Raw genomic sequence first — 25,367 nt, forward strand, 5'->3', positions numbered from 1 at the left:
TTCACTCTAGTTCTCTCCCCGGAGAATGATCAAACAAGGAAAGGGAACAGACAGTTTCACAGAGCACTGTCTCCTAGGTATAATATGGCTCTTAGCTTTTTTAAAAAATTGGTACAATGGGTTGGGGATTTAGCTCAGTGGTAGAGCGCTTGCCTAGCAAGGACAAGGCCCTGGGTTCGATCCTCAGCTTAAAAAAAAAAATTTGTACGTGTGGATGTATGTCTGTGTAGAATGTGTGTGTAGTGCCCAAAGAGGCCAGAAGGGGGCACTGGAACTGGAGTTAGAAATGGTTGTAAGCTGCTGTGTGGGTGCTGGGAATTGAACCCAGGTCCTCTGGAAGAGCACCAGTGCTCTTAACTGCCCACTCTCTGGCTCCCAGCCCTTATTATTACATGCATGTGACCTTCAACACAACAGACCTTAGGGCTAGAGAGGTGCCCATTGGTGAGGTGTTTGCTCAAGTCTGACAGCTTGAGCTTTTCCTCGGGACCTGCAGAACACGGGAAGGGAAAGCCAGTTCACACAGTAATCAGGTTGAAAATCTGAAGCAAGGGCACGGGAGGGAATAGGTAGTCATTAGATCTTCACTGGAAACCCTACACCTGCTCACTCTCCACTGTCCCACCTGCATGTGATCTTGGAAGGCACTGGACTTAAGTATACAGGAAGTGGGGTGAGTCCTTTGACACAGCTGCTTGGGGTCACATGCTCGGTTAGGACCCAGTGGACTTTCAGTGTTTGCTCAGCTTTCCATAGTAAATAAGATGGAGTGGGGAGGGACTGCCTGAGGCCCTCTTTCTCGGCCACACCACACTCCCTCTTGGTTCTGGACTTCGGAGCCTTACTTCCTAGACAGCCAGATGGACAGTTTCCATTTCCATTTTTATTGAAATACAAAAAGTGCAAACGGTGAACTACATGATTGGTGCCAAGGAGATCATGGTAAGTGTGAACACTGGATTCACAGTAAGAACGCCCCCAGCTACAGACGGACAGGGCAGGGGCAGGAGAAAGGCTGGAGAAGGTCCAAAAGGCTCCTCAGCCAATGGCGTATAGCAACACTTGATACAAAAAGGTGGGCGAAAGCAGAGTGTGGCCCAGGCCAGGCCAGGCCAGGAGGAGCACTTGAGGCACCAGCAGAGACCTGGCACACAGTGGTGCAGGAGAAAGCCGGTGAGGTCAGGCCTGGCCTCATCTGCAAGGTGGTCAGTGCAGATTCCGCAGCACCCAGTACCATCTCTGGAGCTGTCAGGCCTGGCCACACCTGTGGGGCAGGGTCACTGCAGGTACGTCCCTATCACTAGGGGGCAGACTTCCGGAAGTGGGTCTCAAGTCTCCATTGGGAGGAGAATGAAAGCTATCAATCATCACCAGGGCTCAGGCTTGCTGAAAGACAACAGGGCCCTGTGGCCACCATATTCCCTCAAAGGAGCTGTTAGAACCTTCCTGGCAGGGTGATTTAGTAGTAAAACCTCTGCCCCTCTTAGGGGCTTCTGAGCTCCTGCCCTCCAAGAGTACCCAGGCAGGATGTGAGAGCCACCTTGGATCCTGAAGCAGAGGCCCCTCTGGCACAACAGGGACCAGAGGGACTCCACACCAGAAAGACCCACCATAGCCACTGGCTGAGGACCTGTGCACATGAGGACGGAGAGAAGACATGGAGGGCCAGGGCTGCTGTCACTGATACTACTTGACACTGGGAGTCTCCGGGAGAGGACCATTTCAACAGCTGCTCAGATTCTGAGCCCTGCTATCTAAGATGCCAAGTGTGGCAGACGTGGGGATAGGACACACTGGGGGAGGAACAGACCCAGAAGGCAGAAGAGACAAGCCAGCTCTGGTCTTGTCATCCCTATTAGTAGGAAGAGCAGACATAGGGAACTTGTACCCAGGCCAAAACTCACTTCTATAAAGCATAGCAACTGACCAGAAAGGGAGGTACCCTAGCACAGCCAGCCCAAGCCAAGGAGCTCAGCTGTCCCACTTCCTAGCAATCAGGAAAGAGAGGACCGGCCCCCATACCAGCACAGCCGGCAGTGATTTAGTCTTCTACAGTTGCCATGGAAACAGGCAGGAAAAAGGGAAGGGGTTACTGGGGCTCAGTCCTAGAAGAGCCAAGCCCAGTCTGGAAAGCCCAGCAACCAAAGAGGCAGTGAGAGGTATAAGGCAAAGAAAATGTCTTACGATAACAGAGGCCTCCAGGGCTGGTGAGGTGGGCTGGGCAGAGGGAGAGGAGGGGCTGCCCAGTTAGTGGGCTCCAACTTCCATCTCCTGGGGCTTCAGGGCCCCTTCCTGGGCAGGAGCCCCGGACTCCAATAAGGTTACTACCAGGAGGCCAAGTCCAACTGGGGCTGCCAGAGAAGGGGCTGGAGGCGGGGGGCTGAGCTCAGACCCCCTGGGCGTCTGTGTTGGGGAACAGCTCCCCTTGATGATCCAGGAGGAACTTGGTGAAGGTGTTGATGGGATGAACGGCCTTGAGAGTAATTGCGGCATCCTTGGCCCACAGCAGGTTAGGGCCGAAGACTACAGCCAGGTTAGTGTTGGTCATCTTGTTCTGGTCAGAGTGGGCAGATATCTGTGGAAGGAAACGGACGACAGCTAGAATCTATGGCCCCTGCCTCTTGCTCCCAGCAGCCATGTCCAGAGCATCCAAGCACTGACAACCCAGCCTCCCTGTCATCATCAGGTGAGCAGTGGAGGCCAAGGCAGTCTCACCTGCACCAGGAAGGCTGTCAGGAAGCGAAGCACCTGGTAGTTCCCCTCTGGCAGAGTCTGGAGAACCTGCTGTGTTGTCTCCACTCTCTGGCTCTCATCAATATCTGGGAGGAGGGGAGGCCCAGGTTACAGGGCAGAGGACTAGCTCAGGAAACCCTGACATCTGACTAATGGGGAACCCCAACCAAACTTGCTGGGAGCTGCTATGCCCACAGCCTGCAGGGGAGGGTAGGTAGACGTACGGGTACGGCCATATACACACCCCTGAGCTCAGTTCCAGCTCTGGCAGAGGATAGCTGGGGAGGAAAGAGGGAACTCACTGAGGAAGCCCACAACGTGGGGGTAGAGGTCAAAGGTTAGCAAGGGCTCAGGAAGCTCCCGAAGAAAGGTCTTGAGGATGACTGCCGGCAGGTGCAGCTCATGGTACTGGTCAAAGTCCACGGGCAGCCCTTCGTGCGGGAGAAAGCATGAGAGAACACTAGAGCAAGCCGGGAGCCAGCAAGCCCCACACCCTTTCTATGTCCTTCTTCTACTGCACAAGCTGCCTTTTCTCAGGGTCCCTCTATTGCCTCTTCCCTTCCTCTGCAACAAGGGGATACAGGCTCAGACCACCTGGAGAGCATGAGGGCGGGCACTGGCACACAAGGCAGTTACTCTTGCCTCTACATGATCTGGAACCCAGGCTGCAGCTCCTGAAAGTGAGGCAGCAAGCCTGCACAGCCAGGCAGATGCAGGACCTATGTGGTCACTGTTAGCATGCAGGCATCTGTGCTGGCCTGCCCGTAGGGTCCTGACAGGATACATCCTCAGCTGCAGGCACCAAGAGCACCCCTGTGCACATTCGCTATGTCCTTATGAAAGGCGAGCCTTGCCCGCCTGCCATCTTTTCTCTTCCTTCCTCCTCATCCCAGGGACCAATCTCGGCCCCTTCTCTTCCCTCCCTTCAATATATCACCCATGTGACCCTGTAGCATGGTATGGTTCCTTTCCGTTGTTTTAAAAATACAACAGTCGGGCTGGTGAGATGGCTCAGAGGTTAAGAGCACTGGCTGCTCTTCCAGAGGTCCCGAGTTCAATTCCCAGCAACTACATGGTGGCTCACAACCATCTGTAATGAGATCTGGTGCCCTCTTCTGGCCTGCAGGCATACATGCAGACAGAACACTGTATACATAACAAATCTTTAAAAAATACAACAGTCACACCAAAAGACATGTAAACTTCTGGCAAGAGAATCTGGGACCTTGCTTACAGCCCCTCACAGCTACAACATGTTCGTTCTCATTCTCTCTCTCTCTCTCTCTCTCTCTCTCTCTCTCTCTCTCTCTCTCCCACACCCCCACACACCCCCCCCACACACACACATACACACTCATGTGCACACATGGTCTGGCCCACTCACCCATGTTGTATTTTTGCTGCACTTCCCGTACAACCTGGGTGTTGGCCGACCTCCGGAAGATGCCCTCAGTTGTGAGAGCTGGGAAACAAGGGGGCCTGGTGAGTCTCAGCACTCTGACGGATCACTTCCCTGCCCCCTACCAGTCTTGGAATTCCAAGAAGGGTCATTGGGAGTGTACTTTTCTATGTCCTGCCCAGGGTTTCTCAAGGGCAGCTGGGGACAGGGCTCCATAGCACTCACCGTGAGCCTGCAAGTAGGCAACCGTCTCCCTGAGCACAATAGGAATGGGCTCCTGGTCCGGGTTTTTCTCCTGGAGGCTGTGGGAGCAAAGGGGTGAGCTGGGACTCTGCATGCTGGTCCAACCCCCATCAGCCACAGACCTGCCTAACCGTCGCATACTTACTGCTGCAATGAGACCCCAAACTGCTGATTTGGCAGCGGAGGGCGTGGTGGCATGGGCTTGGGAGCTGTCGCGGGGCTCTTTTGTGTGGATTTGAGGAAGTCATCGTACCTGGGAGAGTAGATGGAACAAGGGTCAGGCCCTCTGGCTTTGCAGACTTTATCAAAGTGTTTACTGTGTGATTTTCCATTATTCGATTATTTCGTATATCCAAAAAACAGCCCCACTTAATGTCACACAGTGGAAATCAAACACTTTAAAGAGACTCATCAAAAGCTTTGACAGAAGTGGGGTTGGATTTGGCTCTATCTACCGTCTCTGGATCTTGACACTGCCTTTCTCATTTCCCTGGGTTCTCTAGGCTCCCTCTTGCCCAGGTTACTCTGCCTCCCACACAACTGAGTAGTGGATGCACATGCACACACACACCCTTGCCCAGCTTATGAGCCCACCCGGCTGCCTCACTTGAGCACTTGACGAGGAATCCCCAACTGCTCCAGCTTCACATGCTCACTCAGCTCACTCAGGTAATTCACATAGAAGATCTTCCGTCCAAACTTGAAACTGGAGGCAAAGGGAAGGATCTGGGTCAGCCTGGGCTCATGGTAGGCCATTGCTGTCCCTGCAGACAGGAATCACCCCAAGCTGGCCGCCCTGGGTATCTGCTTGGTATGTGGGGGTGCACACCTGTGGCCTGCTCACCTGATGAGGGGTTTGAACAGGATAAGCAGGGTTTTGATGAACATGGTTGGGTGCACAATGTACAGGGCCTTGATGTTCTTCTTGTACCTGCAGGACAAGTGCGAAATGGGAATGAGTGGAGTAAGGAGCAGGGCTGGGGGGGCCTGCCTCCACTGACATGGAATAAGCTTCTGACCAAGAGAACAGCCCAGAGCCACGCCCACTAGGCTCTGGAGCCCGCCCCCACGTCCCAACCCACTTGCGTCCCAACCCACTTGCGTCCCAACCCACTTGCGGTCAAACTCCCGGTAGGCGTCCCTCAGCCAGCTGAGGGAGGGCTTGTTGTCGCTGGTCAGGCCGTGGTGCAGGTAGAGCAGGGTGTAGTCACTCTCCACATACTGGTCCAGGGTGTGTTTCAAGTACCTTCAAGAGAAACAAATGCCCGTGCTAGAGTGACTACTAGCATGTGTGAACCATAGGTTCAACACCCATCATAAGCACATAAAGAGCCCCATTCAGACCTGCCCTCTGTGCAGCAGGTGTGGCCCCTGTTACAAAAGAAACCAGGACTTGCATCATGCTTCCTTCCCACAGACCCTCCCTCCCCACAGACCCTCCCTCCCTGCTGTCCTCTGGCTATGTAACCCACAGCCTCTTTCCTGGAAGGAGGCAGAGGGTAGGAGCCGGGCCTAATGGAGAAGTAAGTATGCAAACAGTCCTCACTGTGGGCAGCAGAATCAGTAGACCTGGGCTCCAAGCTAGGCTGTGTATCCACAGTTAAAAGGGTTTGACATGTTTTTCTCAGGATCACCCTGAGTCAGTAACGAGGACAGTCACTGGTTATTAGCAAAGGCTTTTAGTGTCTGCCAAGTACTTCCAATCCATTACCTCATTCTCCCTCATCACAACTGAGGCTGAAGTTACCCCGTTACTAATGAGGGCAATCAGCAGAGGCCAAGTGCTTAGCCAAGGTTTCAGTTTGTGGGGGGCATAGTGGTGAAGTCCAGCTCCAAGACTACATTCTGGACCCTGGACAAGAGCTGCCTTTTGTATGTGATTTGTGGTATAGTTTGTAAAACACTGTGCCCATGAAAGGACATCAGGATGACCAGAAGGTCAACTGTTCCAACTCCTATGCTTTTTTTTTTTTTTTTTTTTTGAGACAGGGTTTCTCTGTGTAGTTTTGGTGCTTGTCCTGGATCTCACTCTGTAGACTAGGCTGGCCTCGAACTCACAGAGATCCACTTGCCTCTGTCTCCCAAGTGCTGGTATTAAAGGTGTGCACCACCACTGCCCGACCCAACTCCAAGGCTTTTTTAATGGACCACAAAGCCACACTCCTCAGGTTCCCTATGCTCACAACAGGGTATGTACCACCCCAACACACCACACACACACACACACACACACACACACACACACACACACACACACACGGAAGTTTGGAAGTAATAAACAGGGAGAGGGCAGAAAGCCCAGGGTCAGACCACTTAGAAGAAGGACAGTCAGTCCCTTGGCTCTAGCAGGGATCCCACTCCAGGCTGGGCAGGCCCAATGCTAAACACATCCAAGAGGAGGGGAATGTGTGAGGGAGTGCCCCAAGACTTGACTAAGTGCCCAGATAAATGATCTGACCTAGAGACAGCAGCCTAATGACTGGTCCCAGGGTGCAGCTACAGGTCCAGCTGGGCCAGCACAGGTAGGCAGGACAGAAATGCTAATGCTAGGTTACCATGGACTCTGAGCAGTACAAAACTGAGAATAATTTAATTTAGCCCTTATCCACACTAAGCACTCTGTAGTTGACAAAAGGCCATCACATACTAAGATGGTATTTTGCAGCTGAGTGTGTGGTGGCACACATCTTTAATCCCAGCACTCAGGAGGCAGAGGCAGGCGGATCTCTATGAGTTCGAGGCCAGCCTGCGCTACAGAGTGAGTTCCAGGACAGCCAGGGCTGTTGCATAGAGAGACCCTGTCTCAAACCACCACACAACAACAATAGCAAGAGGGTGGCGTTCTGCAGTGAGGACAGCAGCGGAGATGACAGTATAGTGAAACTTTCATCCCTAGGCGCATGCATGGCCTTTGGAGGGCAATAAAGTGGCGCCTATCAGAGCTGGCCAGTGCTCACGCTCTCTGACCGTGTAAAAGTGTGTTCAAGAATATTTCCTACGGAAACAGAGGGAAGCAGAAACATTCTTGTAGGAGACTGTTCATTCCAGAGTTTTATTATGGAAAAAATAACAACTGAGCAGCCAGCAAATTGTCCAATATCAGGAGATTGGCTAAAGAAACCATGGGACATCTATAAATAGACTATCTCCAGGGTGCTTCTACAGACAGGGTTCATCTGTGAAGTCAGGCGTCAGAACAGAGGTCACCCTGGAGGCAGAGACTGGAAAAGCAACCTGGAGACCAGCAGGAGGCACTGATAGGTATGGAGTTTCTGTTTTGTTTTGTATCTAGGTTTTTTGAGACAAGGTTCCACTCTGTAGCTCAGGCTGGCCTGAAACTCAAAATCCTGCTTCATAAGCCTCACAAGTGCTGGGATTGCAGACATGCATCATCAAATTCACCAGAAACTGGGTGTAGTGTTTTATGTATGTAGTCCCAGATACTCAGAAAGCTGAGGCAAAAAGGTCATTGAGCCCAAGTGTTTACGTCAGCTTGGGCAACAAAATGAGAGCTGTCTTCATAAAAAGAAGACAGGAGTGTATAGTGTGTTTACTTTTCTGTGTGCATATCGTATGTACATAACATGTTTTGTTTGTGTGGGGTTTTTGGGAGGCGGTGGGAGAACAGACAGGGTTTCACTATGTAACCCAGTCTGTCCTGGAACTCCTATGTAGACCAGGCTGACCTGGAACTCGCAGAGACCACTTGCCTCTGCTTCCCAAGTGCTGGCATTAAAGCACGCACCACTATGCCCAGCTAAATAATATGGTTTGGGGAGTTTTTCTTTTCTTTTCTTTTTCTTTTTCTTTTTTTTCTTTTTTTTTTTTTTGACACAGGGTTTCTCTGTGTAGCCCTGGCTGTCCTAGAACTCACTCAGTAGACCAGGCTGGCCTCAAACTCAGAGATCCACCTGCCTCTGCCTCCCCAGTGCTGAGATTAAAGACCACCGCCTGGGATAAAAAAAAAAAAAAAAAAAAAAAAAAGGACATCAAAGAATATCTTTGAAGAATGTTTTATACCCAAAGATGGAAGAATTATCCAAGACATCAAATTGAATACAGAGTTCCACATACAAAGTGGATGTAGCAAAACAGTGGTTTTCTTTCTGGGTGACAGGTCTGTGAGACTTCATTATTTTCTAGGTGTTGTTTTTCCTGCACAACTACTGACGTATTTTTAACCTCTCAAAATTGTAATACTCTAAAAATACATATGATGGAATTTCATTGTTACCCATAACAACTCTGTGAGGACACAGAGAACTCGAGTTCATATAGAACTCAGAGACTTGCCTCCAAGCACATAGCTAGTTAAAATTCAGAGCTCGAATTTAACTGTCTTCTGAGTCCAAGCTTCAAGCATTTTTCCATTCCAACCCCCTAGATCTGGGTGGGGAGTGGGGAAAGGCCAAGTCTGATGTAATCTGACTGAAAACAGGACAGACAGAATGGAAGCGTGAGTCTGGTCTCAGGAGGGACTGTGACTACATGGGATGTGGGGGGTAGAGGGTAGGTTGGGGTGTATGTGGTGTGTGTGTGTGTGTGTGTGTGTGTGTGTGTGTGTGTGTGTGTGGTGTGTGTGTGTGGTGTGTGTGTATGTGGTGTGTGTGGTGTGTGTGTGTGTGTGGTGGGTGTGTGGTGTGTGTATGTATGTGGTGTGTGTGTGTGTGGTGTGTGTGTATGTGTGTGGTGTGTGTGTGTGTGGTGTGTGTGTGTGTGTGGTGTGGTGTGTGTGTGGTATGTGTGGTGTGTGTATGTGTGTAGTGTGGTGTGTGTGTGTGTATGTATGTGGTATGTGTGGTGTGTGTGTATGTGTGCGATGTGGTGTGTGGTATGTGTGTGTGTGTGCTGTGTGTGTATGTGGTGTGTACATGTGTGTGGTGTGTGTGTGATGTGTGTGTGGTATGTGTGGTGTGGTGTGTGTATGTGTGTGGTGTGTATGTGTGTGTATGTGTGTGGTATGTGTGGTGTGTGTATGTGTGTAGCGTGTGTGGTGTGGTGTGTGTGTGGTATGTGTGGTGTGTGTATGTGTGGTGTGGTGTGTGTGTGGTATGTGTGGTGTGTGTATGTGTGTGGTGTGTATGTGTGTGTGTGTATGTGTGTGGTATGGTGTGTGTGTGTGTATGTGTGTGGTGTGGTGTGGTGTGTGTGTGTGTGTATGTGTGTGGTGTGGTGTGGTGTGTGTGTGTGTGTGTGTGTGTGTGTGGTGGTATGGTGTGTGTGTGTGTGTGTGGTGGTATGGTGTGTGTGTGTGTGTGTGTGTGTGGTGTGGTGTGTGTGTGTGTGTATGTGTGTGGTGGTATGGTGTGTGTGTGTGTGTGTGTGTGTGTATGTGGTGTGGTGGTATGGTGTGTGTGTGTGTGTGTGTGTGTGTGTGTGTGTGTGTGTGTGTGAAGGGAAGGAGGATCTACAGCAGCAAACTACCCAGGGCTTCTTGATCCTGGAGGAAGATAAAAGGTAGACACAGCTTCCTCAGTAACTGCCCCTAAAACCTAGGTGCTTTCCAATTGCCTGTGATTTCTTCTCATTGGACCTACTGCCTGGCCACAAGTCTGCTACATGGTATATCAGGGGAGGCAAAAAAGCTGGAGTGGATTTGTGACTCAGCCTCCTCGGGCCGAACTCTACGGTGAATATTTCTGGCTGGACATGTGGTGGGTCCCCAATAAGACTCTGCTTGCTCTATTTTAGGAGCCGTGCAGAGAGGGTCACAAGGCCAGAGAGAGAAAGACTCACTACAAGGAATGAGCCTCTGCGCCTCTATCTCAGCTGAGACCAGCAGACTCCACACTCAGGCTTCTGGTGTGCATGCAGGATCACAGGGAGCTGTTGCGGGTGGTGTGCATAGCTTACATTTTAGAGAGCACTTGAAACTGGTCAGGAGAAAACACAAAAACGGCCATTCTGAGCAAACAGGGCAATTTCTGCTCTGCTTCTGTGGAGTACCTCACATGCCTTGACAGCACACTGTCCCAGCTACGTTCCCAGTGCTGGCTCAATAGTAAAAGGCCAGGTGAGGTCCGCCACACAGGTCTACATTTAAACAGTCTGCTGGTTGCAATGAGATTGGCCCCCAGAGGTTCATATCTTTGAATGCTTAGTCACCAGGAAGTGGACGTGTCTGAGGGGAATTAGAAGGGTTAGGAGGGGTGGCCTTATTGGAGGAAGTGTGTCATTGGGGTGGGCTTTGAGGTTCCAAAGCCCATGCCAGGCCCAGCGTGTGTGTGTGTGTGTGTGTGTGTGTGTGTGTGTGTGTGTGTGTGTGTGTCTGCTGCCTGCACACTGGGAAGTATTTATACGACATTATATATTATATATAAATTTGCACTATTTCTCCAGCACAGCACCAGAAAGAGAGAGAGAGAGAGAGAGAGAGAGAGAGAGCACCTGCATATCAGGATGTAGCTCTCAGCTACTTCTCTACCATAGTACCATGCCTGCCTGTTCCTACCATGATGACAACAGACTAAGCCTCTAAAACTGTCAGCAAGTGCCCAGTTAAACCCTCTGTAAGAGCTCCCTTGGTTATGGTGTCTCTTCACAGCAACAGACTAAGACAAGCAGCCTTTGGATTTGTGCTAGGAGAGATTCCAACATCTACATTCAGTAGCAGAAGTCCCACAGGTGCAGAGACCACTGACACCAAACTTAGTACACAGTAAGATAATGGTAATTATTAATATAAATAGAAATGATTAAGAATCATGAGGCTGGAGAGATGGCTCAAAGGTTAAGAGCACTGGCTGCTCTTTCAGAGGTCCTGAGTTCAATTCCCAGCACCCACATGGCAGCTCACCACTGTGACTCCAGTTCCAGGGGATCCGACACCCTCACATCAATGCACATAAAATAAAATTAAATAAATTCTTTAAAAACACAGAATCATGAGTATGTCTGCTGGTGGTGGTGCATGCCTTTAACCCAGCACTTGGGAGGCAGAGACAGGTGGATCTACAAGTTCGAGGCCAGCCTGGTCTACAGAGTAGGCTCCAGGGCAGCCAGGGCTACACAGAGAAACCCATTTCAAAACAAAACAAAACAACAAAAAAGAATAATGACTATATCAGAAATACCATACAGTTGTACATATTTGGAAAGTATTCCTTTTTTCTGGTGCATTCTCTTACTGCTGTCAGGAAAGAGGCCACATGCTTCATTCTCTTCTTTGAATGATGAGAAAATGAGGTTCTAAGACACTTGCCAAGGTCACAGTCTCTAGGACTAGAACTCAGGTCTGACTTCTTGTCTAGTGTTCTTCAGCATACATAAAGCAGCTTCCTCACAGGATGAGGGGTGATGGAAAGGTAACCTGGTGCCCCAGGGTGAAGGAGAGTGTAGAGGATGGTTCAGGCTACTGAGGCTCCAGAGCAGTCCCATTCTACTTCTCTGAAGGTACTCACCCCAAGAGCTTGCTGTGGTCCAGCTGATGGCTAGGGGGCATTCGACAAGCGCTAAAGACGATGATCTTCCGCCCATATTTATCATCACCTAAGTGCGGAGAAAATGAACCAAAGTGGAGGGGGAGGCTTAAAAACTACCCAACCTGGGGTCTGTGCCCGTGAGCATAGGGGCTTGACTGACCTATGTCCATTATCCAAGGGCATGCTGCGTAGTTACTTCAGGGGCACTGAATTGGGACACCCCCCAAAAAAGTATTTAACCTTGCTTTTTAACCCAGTCATGACACACACTTGTAAACCCACACTTTGGAGGCAGAGTCAGAAGTTCAAGACTACTTAATAGGTTCAAGGCCAGCCTAGGCTACATGAGATACAGTCTCAAAAAAAAAACAAACAAACAAACAAACAAACAAAAAAACAGTAATAATAAAATCACTTTGAGGATAGATACAGTGTTGAGTGTTCAGAAGATAAATGTATGGGGATGTAATTCAGTTGGTACAATGCCTGCTTAGCTTAGCATACAGGAAGCCCTGGGTTTGATCCCTAGTACCAATTAAACCAAAGGTGATAGTTACATCTGTAATCCCAGCACTCAGAGGTAGAAGCAGGTAGATCAGAAGTTCAAAGTTATCCTTAGCTATACTTAGATAAATTTAGGCTAGCCTGAGATACAAGATAATCTGTATTGGGGGAGAAAAGGTATATTCATGCAACAGAAGTTTGACCATACAAAGGAATAAAGTACTGACCTATGCCACAAAATATGTATGAGCTTTGAGCAGAAGCTAAGTGAGAGCAGCCTGGCACAAAAGAGCAGCTACCACATGATTTTGTGAGAGACTAAGAGTGGTGCTCAACTATGGTCATGACCTCTTTGGGGTCAAATGACCTTTTCACAGGGGTCACATACCAGACATCCTGCATATCAGATATTTACATTACAATTCGTAACAATAGCAAAATCACAGTTATAAGGTAGCAACAAAAATAATTTTACGGTTGGAGGTCACCACACCACGAGGAACTGCATTAGGAAGGTTGAGAACCTCTGGCCTAAGACCACAAGTCCACAGAGTCAGGAGGAGGGAGGAAGGGAAAACTGCTGAACAGGTACGAAGTCTGATGTGTGTATGAATAGTAAACTTCTGGGCGTTGGTGGCGCACGCCTTTAATCCCAGCATTCGGGAGGCAGAGCCAGGCGGATCTCTGTGAGTTCGAGGCCAGCCTGGGCTATAGAGTGAGTTCCAGGAAAGGCACAAAACTACACAGAGAAACCCTGTCTTGAAAAACCAAAAAGAAAAAAAGAATAGTAAACGTGTTCTCCTGGAAACACCGCTGAACAGGCACAGAGTCTGAGGTGTGTGTGAACAGTAGACGTGTTCTCATGGGCTGGCCGACAGCTCAATGGTTAGGTTAAGGCACTTGTTGCCAAACCTGATGATATGTCTCATCCCACATGGTGGAGGAAGAGAAATGAACTCAAAGGTGACCTCTGACCTCCATGTGTGCACCATGGCTTGCACATACATGTGCATGCACACACACAGAATAAATGTGATTTTGCTAAGAATTTTCTTAAGTGTGCTACTGGTGCACGCCTGCAATCTCACCATGGGAGGCTGAGGCAGGAAGGTGACAAAGTCACAACAGATCTTGTCTCCAAAACCAGCCCCTTACATTCACCAAAAATATATCCATCAAGGCCTATACTATCTTGCCAACCAGACATCCTACGGCTAACTGGTTTACCCCAAAGCATCGGGCCGTGAGGACCCAGAAAACCTGTAGAGGCTGCTTCTCAGCTAGCCCAAGCTACAGAGGAAAGTGGTCTGTTGCTAGACAGTGGGTCGGCCACCCTAGTAACAATTCTGTCCACAGACACTTTCTGATTTTATTATTAGAATGGCTGACCACACTTGGCCCTGACTGAACTCTGGACACTCCTAAAACTCTTATCATTCAGGCTGGAGAGACGGCTCTATGGTTAAGAGCATTGGCTCCTCTTCCAGAGGACCCAGGTTCAATTCCCAGCACCCACATAACAGCTCACAAATGTCTGTAACTCCAGTTCCAGGGAATGCAACACCCTCATACACATAAATGCACATAAAAATAAATAAATTAAAAAATTATCTTTCCCACTAAAGACATTTTGAAGAACATGGAATTCGGGGAAGTCTGTGAAGCTGTGGCAAAATTCCACCTAGGTGTTTTCTCAGAGGTATTTGTCCCAAACACTTTACATGATGGTCTGTCTGGCTCCTGGCTGTCACATAGCCAGAAAGACACGCTATCGCCCCAAAATGAAATGCTCTTCCAGGGTCAGCTTAGAGCAGGGGTCCTTATGAAAGCTCAGTGGTGATAAACCTGGTCCATATGCCTGCCCCCACGTCCTAACTGACTTCTCTTTTCCAAAGACACCAAATGTACCTGTCTCATCCCCACCACCTCAGAGGCAAGGGAGAAGCAGCACAGGAGAGTAGAAACTCATGACACAACCCATAAAATTCAGGGAGTTTGCCCTTCCGCTCCACTGAGCAGTAAGGACTGTTCTCCCTTGGTGAACCCCATCATCCTGCTCTATCTATGATGGAGTGTTGTGAAATATTAGTTTAAGATGCGTTCTTGTATGTTGCATTTGTTTAACTCTGCAAAGCTGTGTTACTGTGCCTGTCTAAACACCTGATTGATCTAATAAATAGCTAGGCAGGAGAGAGGGATAGGCAGGGCTGCCAAGCAGAGAGAATAAACAGGAGAAATCAAGGCTCAGGAGAACAGGGAGGAGTGAGAAAAGGAGGAGAGAAAGATGCCAGGGGCTGGCCACCCAGACACACAGCCAGTCACACAGTAAAAGGAAAGAAAGATGTATAGAATAAAGAAAGGTAAGATGCCCTGAGGCAAAATGTAGTTAAAAGGAAATGGGATAATGTATTTTTTTTTAAGATTTCTTTATTTATTATGTATATAGTGTTCTGCTCTTAACCTCCAAGCCATCTCTTCAGCACCACCCCCCTTTTTTTGAGACAGGATTTCTCTGTGTAGTTTTGGTGCCTGTTCTGGATCTTGCTCTACAGAACAGGCTGGCCTCGAATTCACAAAGATCCACTCTGCCTCCCAAGTGCTAGGCATGCACCACTACCACAAGCCAAAATGGGATAATTTAAGTTAGAAAAGCTGGCTGGAAACAAGGCCAAGCATTCATAAGTAAGAATAAGTCTCCATGTATTTATTGGGAGCTGGTTGGCGGGCCCCCAAAGAGCAAAATAAGAAAAAAAGCTGGGCAGTGATAGCACACACCTTTAATCCCAGCACTCAGGGGGCTGAGGCAGGTGGATCTCAGTGAGTTCAAGGCTAGCCTGGTCTATAAACCGAGATCCAGGACAGCCAGGATTGTTACACAGAGAAACCCTGTCTCAAAAAACAAAAACAAAAACAAAACAAAAAACCAACTACAATGGGGTCCAGGGGCAAAGCTTCTCACTTTTCTTTAGGCTGAGGCAGGAAAGGCAGGAGGCAGCTTCTCAAGTATGCTATGACAGCCCAGTCCCTAATGGATGAATGCCCTGACCCTAGAGCCTCACAACCTTCGACAGCTCCTGGATAAGCCTTCACCTGTCTCCACCCAAGGCATGGTCTGGCTTTGTGAGGTCCACAAGGGCCTGGCCAGGGTCCTCCAAAGAACTTCTTGTGCCAGTATCTGAGGTTGAGTCACCAAGCCCAGAAAGCTGTTTGTCTCTTAATCTTTCCTAGCCTCCACCTCGGGAGGATTTTAAACAGCCACTGCCCCCAACCCCACCTTACACAGAGTCTGTAGACCTCGTCCTGTAGACAGTCCCTAAAATGGAATCCAGATGTGACAGTACACACATGTAATCCTAACGAGACCAGGAGTTACACATATTCCCGGGCAGGCAGAAAGATATGGAGGGGCCATGGGCAGGTAATAAAGGTGGTGAATTTAAGATAGCCAGCTTCTTCCTCACCCTCCTGACTTGAGATAAAAGCCTGGCAGCTTCAAACTGAAGGACTTGTAGGCTTCTGTCTCCCACCAGCAGGAGGCCTGCTGATGGACCAGCTCAACAAGTTCAAGGCCAGTTGGATGCCGATCAACCATCCTATCTGTCTCCAGACTGACCAACCCTAAATTAGGGGAGGAAGATTCTTCAGTCTTAAAAAACTGAGCCTTGGAGAAGCAACTGGAATTTCCCTGCTCCATCTGCTTTACAGAGGCTCTTTCTCTCTGTGTCTGCTGCATGTGTATGTTTCCTCAGCCCTAATAAACATGTTTCTTCAACTGCTGATTCTGCAGTGTTCGATTTCTCCACTGCTATCTGTTATGCTGGAGATTTTTCCTGCCTTCTTTTTTTTTTTTTTTTTTTAAAGGTTTATTTATTTATTTATTTATTTATTTATAAATTATTTATTTATTATGTATACAGCATGTATGACTGCAGGCCAGAAGAGGGCACCAGATCTCATTACAGATGGTTGTGAGCCACCATGTGGTTGCTGGGAATTGAACTCAGGACCTCTGGAAGAGAAGCCAGTGCTCTTACCCTCTGAGCCATCTCTCCAGCTCCCTTTTTCTACCTTCTGATTCTTTAACTGGCAGAAAAAACAAAAAAACAAAAAACAAATCTGATCAAGACCCCTAAACTCTATCACTAGCACTGGGAGGTAGGAGCAAGAGAATCAGAAGTTCAAAGCAAGGATCAGCTACATAGCAAATTCAAGGCCAGGCTGGGCTTCATGACATCCTGGCTCAAGGGAAAAAGAATCCTTAGAATGGCTGACAGACTCTGGGTCTTGGCCTCCGCTCTCGGGCTACACCACGCACATCTTCTGTCCCAGAAGCTGGGTAGCATGGTAGGCCAGGTCGGTTGTTGCTTGTACCAGACAGACCTTCCTCCAGACAGTTCTGTTCCAAACTGGCCACTAAGGACCTGGGGGGCTCCCACATACACAACTGCCCCTCCTTCCCCTAAACAGCTGAGCTGGGTCTCCTCACAGCTCCCGGCACTAACAGCCATCCCCCTGCTGTCAGTTTCTGCTCTCCTGGGTAACCAGGCTCCATCTCCCACTGGCTCACAGCAGCCTGAAAGTAGGGACTGTTTCCTGTCTCTGACTCACGTCAGTCATTCAGTAAGTGTGGGTCTCTGGGTGTGCTGATATACACCTACGATCCCAGCTACTTAGAAGACCAAGGCAGGAGAGTCACCAGTGCCTACCAGTTCAAGACCAGCCTGGGTAAAACAGTAAGATTCCCATCTCAAGTACTCAGTGTTGGAAGCCTTCACAAAGACGCAGATCATACGACATAGTTTCATTTCTGAAGCTGTATTTGTTGGTTAAGTGACAAGTTAGAGTGTGGTAGGCAGTGAGTTTCCTGAAGTTGGAGAAGGAATTTTTCCAAACAGAATCCTTATCACGCATCAATACCAGCAAGAGTTTTTGCTTGCTTGCTTTGTTTTTTAGACAGGCTGTGCCATCAATAGGGAGCTCAGGCTGGACTAAAACTGAAGCTCCTCTGCCTCAGCTTACTGAGTGATAAGATCAGGATTTTTTGTTTGTTTTTGTCTGCTGTTTTTATGACACAGGGTCTCATTATGCAGCTCTGGCTGTCCTGGAACTCACTATGTAGACCAGCCTGGACTTGAACTCATAGAGATTCCCCTGCCTCTGCCTCCCAAGCACTGGAATTAAAGGTGTGCGCCACCACCCCCAGCTTCGATATTACAGGTATGTGCCCACCACACCTAGGAGGCAGGTGCACTTTGAAGGCCTGGGTGCCACCAGCTCTCTGAACTGGGGTGCTAGGGTTTCTTGGGGCCAGCTGCTGTTGGCTGGGAGCTAAGCTCCGGTCTTCATTTACTTCCACTTGGCTCTGTCAGGGGAAGGAAAGCTGGGCAGAGACACTGACTGGCAGCCCAGCCACACAATCTCAAATTCAAAATCCTGGGACTCCTGCAAAGACGGGAGCATCACCTGCCCAGTTCCAGCTAAGCAGGAGGAATGCCTGGAATGCAGGAGAGGCTGAAGTGGGAGGGCCCGGGGACCTGGAAGTCATTATGGGAAGCTCCTCTCCCAGGAATCAGGCAGCCCTCACTGGCTGGAAGAGGTGAGGACCGAGCTAAGGTCGAGGGTCTGAGAGCTCTGAAATGTCAAGTGTCAGTGAGAGGCTAAGGCTAAGCCAGAAGCATGTTGTTCCATCTCTCAGCTGGCCATGGAAGTGGCAGGTGGAAACCCTTCATCCAATGCTTTTGTGAATAATCCTAAAAAACTCACTAGTTCATCAAAGAAAGAGAGAGGGAGGGAGGGAGGGAGGGAGGGAGAGAGGGAGAGAGGGAAGGAAGGAAACTATGTTCTACAAAATCTATTATAAAGATGAGCACTTTCTCTAGAGAAAGGAATTTACACCCTGGTGGCCCTAGAGGGGGTCAAAGGAGACCATGACAGTTAAAGCCTACTTCACTGGACTGTTAGGTCTCTTTTTTATGTCTCTTTTATTGTTTTACTTTTCCAATACTAAAGCTGGAAACCAGGGCCTTGCACTAGGCGGGAGCTCTAGCACTGAGCGCTACCCCAGTGTAAGAATGTAAGCTTCTGGGGACTGGAGGAGGGGACCTCACCCAGTGCTCAACCTGACTGTGAGGCTGCACTAGTCACACACACTGAAAAAGCCAAGACAGCAAAGAGATCAAAGGACAAGTCAGGAGCTGGAAGGCGAGCATGGGATGAGGGTCAGCAGCCCTGGGGGGTCTAGGACTTGTCCTCCGACTCCCCACAAGTGGGGGTCCCGTCACCAAGTTTGCAAGCAAGCAGGGCAGCTGCTACAAGAAGCACACGGGAACTCCCCTCCATGCTCTCAGAAGGAATTAGGACTGATTCTGCCCTGGAACCTTAAGAGAGAGATGCAGAGCTGGCAGCTGTGATGTCTCTAGGGTGCTGGGGAAAAGGCCTAATGAGGAGGGTGTAGTAGGAAAAGCCTGAGAGCCAGGCCCCGCATTCCCCAGATACCAACCAGGGACTCTCTCAAGGTGTTAATCAGCAACAGAACAGCTTCTTTAGCAGGCTTTCTGGGTACTGCTGACCACAACCTACAACACAAGAACATCTGCGGTGGGGCTGAGACTGAGAAAGCCCACAGTGGATGTAGACTGCTGATATTTGTTAAATATTTCTATTGTCAGGAATCTTGCAAGCCAGCTGACATTATGTTGGAGGCCTGAAACCAGCTGCTGTAGAAACTGTAAAGGTTACAAAAATGGTCTCTTTGCTTCCTTTCTGAAGTGTCTTTCACCAGCAGAACACTGGAAAGTCCCTGCTGGGACCAAGTCAAATGTGACTGAGGCCCATGCCAACCACTGAAGGCAGGGAAACCACAGCTGTAGAGGAGCTGGAACATCACCTACTCTCCCTTCCACACGGGCTCTTCCTCTGCATTCTAGGGCCAGAGACATCACCACTGGCTCTTCAAACAAGCCTTGCCAGCAAGACAGGTACATAGGCCCCCCAGCGGCATGCTGGCCAGGCCTTGTCCACACTGGCAGCTTCCTGAGGCACAGCCCCTGGAGCTCCTTTCTCCTGGCTTCTGGGTGTGTCACTACACTGCCTCCACTTGATCATGCCTCACAAACTCTGCTATTTCCTCCTTCCAAAGCCACCAGTGACTCCCAGCTTCTTAGAATGGAGTTGCAATTAAGCTGGTCCCAACGGCCTCCACCAAGAGCCTTTTCTGATTCATAGAGCCAGAGGCCACAGCCAGAAGCTAAGCACAGACAGCCAGCCAGAACTGACACCTACCTGGCTGGGCCCCCTCAGGCTCGCCACATTCTGGAGAACAACAACAACAAAAATGCTGCAGGGTGGTAGTTTGCTGCAAGGTAAGAAGATACCCACAGAAGTGGGAGGAACAGGCACCCCCTTTGTCTCCTGACTGACCACAAAGTCGGGGGTAGACATTAGACACCCCGACACCTCACTCAGGTTCCCAGGCTCAGACCTAAGCCAGGGAGGAATTCTGCCTTGCTTCATTCTAGGCCCTCAACCCAGACCAAGATGAGCATCAGAAGCACAGGCACCACTGAATGAATGCCTTAGACATGATGGCCTCTTCCAGCCCTGACAGCAAGAGCCAGCTCACTGAGGCACTACCCCTCTGCTGCAGTCCCCCTGGGGCTTGCCTATGAATATAAGGAGCTCCCTGAAGCAGAGACCCAAAAGGCTCCTGCACCCATTCTCAGCAGGGCAGCACGTCCACTAGAAACCTGATGCTCCAGGGAGCCGTGCGACACTGTGCAGTTTGAAGGAGGCTCCGCATATTCCAAACCCCAGAAGGGAGTGACATTATCTGCATCCCCGGGGACTGATAGGGGAAAGCACACACCAGGGCCAGGGAAGGGAAGAGAGGACATGAAGGGAAGGACAAGGCCACTGTTCAGAGCCACCTGTGCTGTAGCTCCCAGGACGCTGACATACGAGCACTGCTGTACTCCTCTCAATGACAGTGTGAGGAAGGAGTTCACAGAGCAGAGCTGGACCAAACTCAACTTTCTAACTGCAAAGCACACATTACGGTTGCAGTGGGAGACAAAGGGACCCCGGGTCAGGAAGCAGTGGTAGGTGACTATATCACATGCCAGTCAAAACCAGTCCATGCTCATAAGGGAAGGCACATGTGCTCAAGAGCAGACCAGAGGCTAGACACAACATGGTCCCTTTCTTGGTGGCAAAGAGACTGGCTTCTCTAAGCTAGGAACACAGACGACGAGGGCAGAGACACAACACTGGGCATGCTCACCTGCTACTTCCACAATCTGGTGGCGGGCGATGTCATAGTAAGGGTCATCCCACTTCAGGTGTGTGACAGGTTCTGGAGAGCTGCTTTTAGAGTCATCTGAGGAACAAGGCAAAGGCAGAGTCACCCAGGGGCACTTTCTCCATGGCTCATCCACTCTGGCCTGCCCCCAGTGAACTTACATTCATGGCCATACCCTAGGGCTGGGCTCCTTGGCCCAACCTTACCCCTGGAGACTCCTCCAGCTGGAAGGGGCCTCCTCTCTGTGGCCTCTACAGTTGCCTGAGACATTGTGCCACCCACCTGACTTGGGAAAGTCTGGCATTTCATCAGAAGGCCAGTTCTTCTCATCAATGGAGGCTAGCTTCAACTGGTTCAGAGCTTGGCTGGTATCATCCAAGGTCAGATCATCTTGCAGTTCCGAGAGAGGATCCATGGCTAAGTCTGTTCCCTGCAAAAGAACCAGACGAGAAACCTGGGTGGGGGGAAGAAAGGTGGTGGGTTAGCCTCTGTAATTCTCACAGCGAACCCTTCTTTCTGTCCCTCCTTTTCTCTTCTGGCACCCTTGTCCCTCCTCCTCAACAGTCCTCATCCTGCCAAGAGTCCCACAGAGCATGTTGCCAGAAAAGGCAGCTGGGACAGTGGATGGCACAGCTCAGCACCTCCCTTCAGGTCCTCAGCTGGGTGGTAAGAGCTGTACCAGGTCCCACACTGCCCATCACCAACTGGCCAAGTAACGCAGTCCCAGCTGCCAAAGGCATATCCTCAGAGGTTTTAGAGTGCAGAAGCCCCATGCTCCAACAGTTACAGAGATAGATGTCACAAGAATCTGAGGAATCCAAGAGTCTCCAAACACCATGAAAAAGGCCAGCTGGGGCCCTGTTACTCCACTCCTCTCTCCAGGCCGGAGATGATAGGGCCCAAGAAAAGAAGGGCCATGGCTGAGGTGTTCAGCTTGGTTTACCTGGGACAAAGACCAGTAGCAGGAGATGGAATCTATCTGCCAATCCCAGCAGACCCCTTGCAGGTCGCTAAGGCTCTCGGCCCTCTCTAAACCTGTAGGGGTTCCAGACAGTGGTTTCACTGTGGCAAAGCCAACAGATTACCTTAAGGATGAGAGGGCACAGAGAGAAAAGAGGCTGCCCTTGATATCTAGAACATGGAGGTGAGGCCTTGAAGGGCAGAAGAGCTGGCAGGGAGGGGAAAGAGGCAGCATTAAAATCAGGTCTAGGGTCGGGCTAAAAGAGATGGCGCTTTCTGCTCTCCAGCTTCATAAAAACACCTCCCTCGAGCTCACCAGATGGGTGAAGAAGGTTTCAATCCAACCCATTTGCCCAACCCCAAAGAAGAGGCTGCATTCCTGAAGCCAGAAGAAGATGACATATATGGTCAGAGAATCAGCAGGGCAGATAAGAGGAGCAGAAAGGGCCTGGGGATAGGAAGAAGAGAGGCACTGCCCCGTGAGATCCACACTGTGGGCTAGGAGGATCTGACAACCTCCCATCCCCTCCCCTCCCCCACACATTACAACCCAGGCTCTAAATGGTGAAGTAGCTCCCAGGGCCTAAGCAACAACTGACTTGTCACCATGGCAACATACTGAGTCAGGAGGAAAACTGTTTCAAGCTTTCAAAGCCAAAGACCAACGCTTCTTCCTTGCCCTTTCTCTCCCTGTCCCTTGGCCTTCTCCACTAATCCGACTGGACACCGAAACACAGGTTCCTTCCTAAGAACTCAAGGGCAAACCGTGCACATTTGGGAATGCATTTATTTCTCTTGGTGAGTAAACCTGCCTTTGCCCAAGGCCCAGATCTTCACTCCCCCTTCAGCCCTCAGTCTTCCAACCAGGCAATCTTTCATCTTGAGGAATTTGCCTCTGACCAACCTACTCTCCCTGATTCAACCAGGAGGTTATAGTGTTGCTTCCCACAGGATCCTCTAGCTCAGTGGTTCTCAAGCTATGGGTTGAAACCCCTTTAGGGGCCAAATGACCCTTTCATAGGGATCCCCTAAGACCATGGGAAACACGGATATTTACATTATGATTCATAACAGTAACAAAATTCCAGTTATGAAGTATCAATGAAAATAATCTTATGGTTGGGGTCACCACAACATGAGGAACTGTATTAAAGGGTCACAGCATTAGGAAGGTTGAGAACCACTTGGCTCATGAAAGGGCAGATTCCAGCTCAAAACAGCATCTCCCTGCCTGAGTCTTCCCTCCTTCCCCATCACTGCCCAGGTAGCAGGAACTCCTTGACACCCCTCACCTCACAGCAATCCAAGGGAAGTCTTTTTGTACACAGTAAGTACCTGGTATGATAGAAAAAGCATGAAGTCAAATATTTAAAAACTGGGTTAGAGTCCTGACCAAGCCAACGACTGCAAGGATCCCAGGCAAGTGCCTTTCCTGTCTGGACCTTAAATTCCCTTATCTGCGGAGCAAAGGCTCCTCCCGGAAATAGAACTCTGCAGTGCTCAGAAGCACTTTCATGGAAGTGAACAGGATTAGAAGCAGCAGCTAGAGCTGAGCTATGTGTGAGGGAGGGACAGGGAGACTACCAAGAAGGAAGCTGAACTTGACTCCCATCTTTTTCTCAGGAACCTTTCCTGTCAGTTCTAGACCTGACCTCCTTCAACTCCCTCACAGCCTCCTTTACCAGCAAAACTAATCACAGTGGGGCCTAGCTCCCTGGTCTCTCTCACCCCTTCTACTGACTTCTCTGAGTCGGGATGTTTATCTGCAGTTCAGTGGGAGAAGAGGGAAGCCTGTGAAGAGAAATTCTAACACAAAATGATAGAAATGAAATACACTAGCCACCCAGGAGTCCTACTCCACTCTGCAAAAACACTGCTCACTCTCAGATTAATATTCCATTTTCAGCAAGTAAACCTTTAGAAAGTGTTGGAAAATCACTTTAGGCAAAGGCTTTGACTTTTGAAAAATAGTGAATCTCTCAAAAATTCTGATATTTGTGGACTTTTTCTCTAAAAAAAAAAAAAAAATGAACAGATCCGTGAAGCATTGCATGCAATTTTAAATGCTTCACAAGCCCTCTGAGAATCACTGCTTAAAAGCCTATTTCAAAGGCTAAGGCCAGCCGGGCGGTAGTGGCGCACACCTTTAATCCCAGCACTCGGGAGGCAGAGGCAGGTGGATCTCTGTGAGTTGGAGGCCAGCCTGGTCTACAGAGCTAGTCCAGGACAGGCTCCAAAAGCTACAGAGAAACACTGTCTCAAAAAACCAAAAAAAAAAAAAAAAAAGGTTAAGGCCATAGCTCACTTTGCCTGCACACACAGAGCCCCAGATTCCTTCTCCAGCACAGAAAAACAAAGCAACTTATTCAGAATAATGCCTGGCACGTAGCAGATACTCTGTCATTATATGAATGAATGAGTGAATGAATGATTTTCTTATATGAAAAGGAAATTGATTGGTCTGTGGAAGACCAATACAGTGCCATGAGCTGGGCACAAATACCTCAGAACTGCACTACTAGTTCAGCATATGCCATCAAAGCCATTTACAGTTTCGGCAAAATGGGGGTGTGGGGGGGAGCATGAGCAAATTTCTAAAAGTCATAGAACCCAGAGGCAAGATTTTAATCCACGAGTACGTTGGAGGTGGTCTTTTGTGAAAGTCAACCCCTCAACAACACTCTAATGTGACTGTCAGTCACAAATTCACAGAGTTCAAAGAGGAGCCACAAAACTGCATCCAGAACTTCTAATGTCGGGGCAAACAGAGATAGCAACTTGAAGTCACAGCATTTGCTGGCGTGACTCCGAAAACACAAAAACCCTACATGACAGCAACTCTAAACTATAATCACGTTTGCATAGTCAAAAAACAAACAACAGCTTGAACGTATTTCATTTCCCATGAAAATGGGGAGAAAGCATGACCTATCAAGTGGCAGGGTCGATCACTCCCCCACCCCCCATTTTTTCCGCTCTCAGTGCTTTGCTAGATCCTGACAGGGAGGCTTCTCCCTCCCACGGGTTTGTTCTGTACTGGCCTATGCCTTGGAGAGGGCAGGAAGAAGTCAGAGAAAGTGGCTGTCTTCTCACTGCAGACACCGAAGCGGGGCAAAATCCCGGCAGCGGGGAGACCAGGGCCCTCAGGTCCAGTTCCACCCTCGCGCCACTGCCTCCGAGTCTCCCCTTCAGGACCTAAGCCCTTCGGATGAGCAGGGCAGCGCTTTCCCTTCCCCCACCACGCCCAGCGAGACCCCGCGCTCAGCAGCTCACCGCGCTCAGGCGCTGCTCCCTCTGCCACGCCTGTCAAAGCTCGGCAAACATCCGGCTCGGAGGAAGAACAGGTACCGCCCCCTCGGGGGGCCCCCCAGCTCCCCGGCCACTTCCGCCACATCTTCTTCCTACTTCCGGCTTGTTGCCCGGTCCAAACATGGCTTTCCGGGAGCCCCGCCCACTTCCGGCAATCCCCTGCCGAAATGCCCGCCTAAATTGAGGTTAGACAGTAGAACTGTCCGACTCCTCGCTTCCCGAAAGAGGGTGGGTTGGACTTATTGGTTCCGCTTTTCCAGATCTGGAAACTTGCGAGCCTCAGGAATCCTAGGTTCGTATCGTTCTGACCAGTACTTCCAAATTCCAAAAGGAAAGAAAGAAAAAAATCTCATTGGAGACTAACCATCGAGATTATTTCTTTCATTGTTTTTTTTTTTTTTTTTTTTTTTTATTCTGAATTCTTTCTTGAGCATAAATTTGGAAGTCAAGGTCTGTTTCTGACAGGAACCCGGACAAAAAAAAAACAACCGCTCACTTCCGG

General features: G+C 49.6%; 1 protein-coding gene across 3 annotated transcripts; it reads right to left on the minus strand.

Annotated features, from left to right (window-relative positions):
• Positions 1 to 863: 863 nt before the first annotated feature.
• Arhgap1 (Rho GTPase activating protein 1) lies at positions 864 to 24,947 on the minus strand. Of its 3 annotated transcripts, none has more exons than XM_036186018.1 (13): positions 24,830 to 24,947; positions 20,879 to 21,019; positions 20,579 to 20,674; positions 11,776 to 11,863; positions 5,490 to 5,621; positions 5,220 to 5,306; positions 4,983 to 5,081; positions 4,521 to 4,628; positions 4,358 to 4,434; positions 4,118 to 4,195; positions 3,036 to 3,164; positions 2,716 to 2,819; positions 864 to 2,575 (listed from the first exon to the last, which is right to left on the minus strand). In XM_036186018.1, exons 2-13 carry the CDS (start codon positions 21,009 to 21,011, stop codon positions 2,387 to 2,389), a joined length of 1,320 nt encoding a protein of 439 aa, XP_036041911.1. In that variant the 5' UTR covers positions 21,012 to 21,019; positions 24,830 to 24,947; the 3' UTR covers positions 864 to 2,386. The 3 variants fall into 3 exon arrangements, with proteins under 3 accessions (XP_036041911.1, XP_036041912.1, XP_036041914.1); XM_036186019.1 differs by having other exon boundaries at positions 20,879 to 21,050; positions 24,830 to 24,898; XM_036186021.1 differs by having other exon boundaries at positions 20,879 to 21,026; positions 24,830 to 24,892.
• Positions 24,948 to 25,367: the final 420 nt, after the last annotated feature.

Source organism: Onychomys torridus, chromosome 4 (genome assembly GCF_903995425.1).
Source record: "Onychomys torridus chromosome 4, mOncTor1.1, whole genome shotgun sequence".
Taxonomy (NCBI): domain Eukaryota; kingdom Metazoa; phylum Chordata; class Mammalia; order Rodentia; family Cricetidae; genus Onychomys; species Onychomys torridus.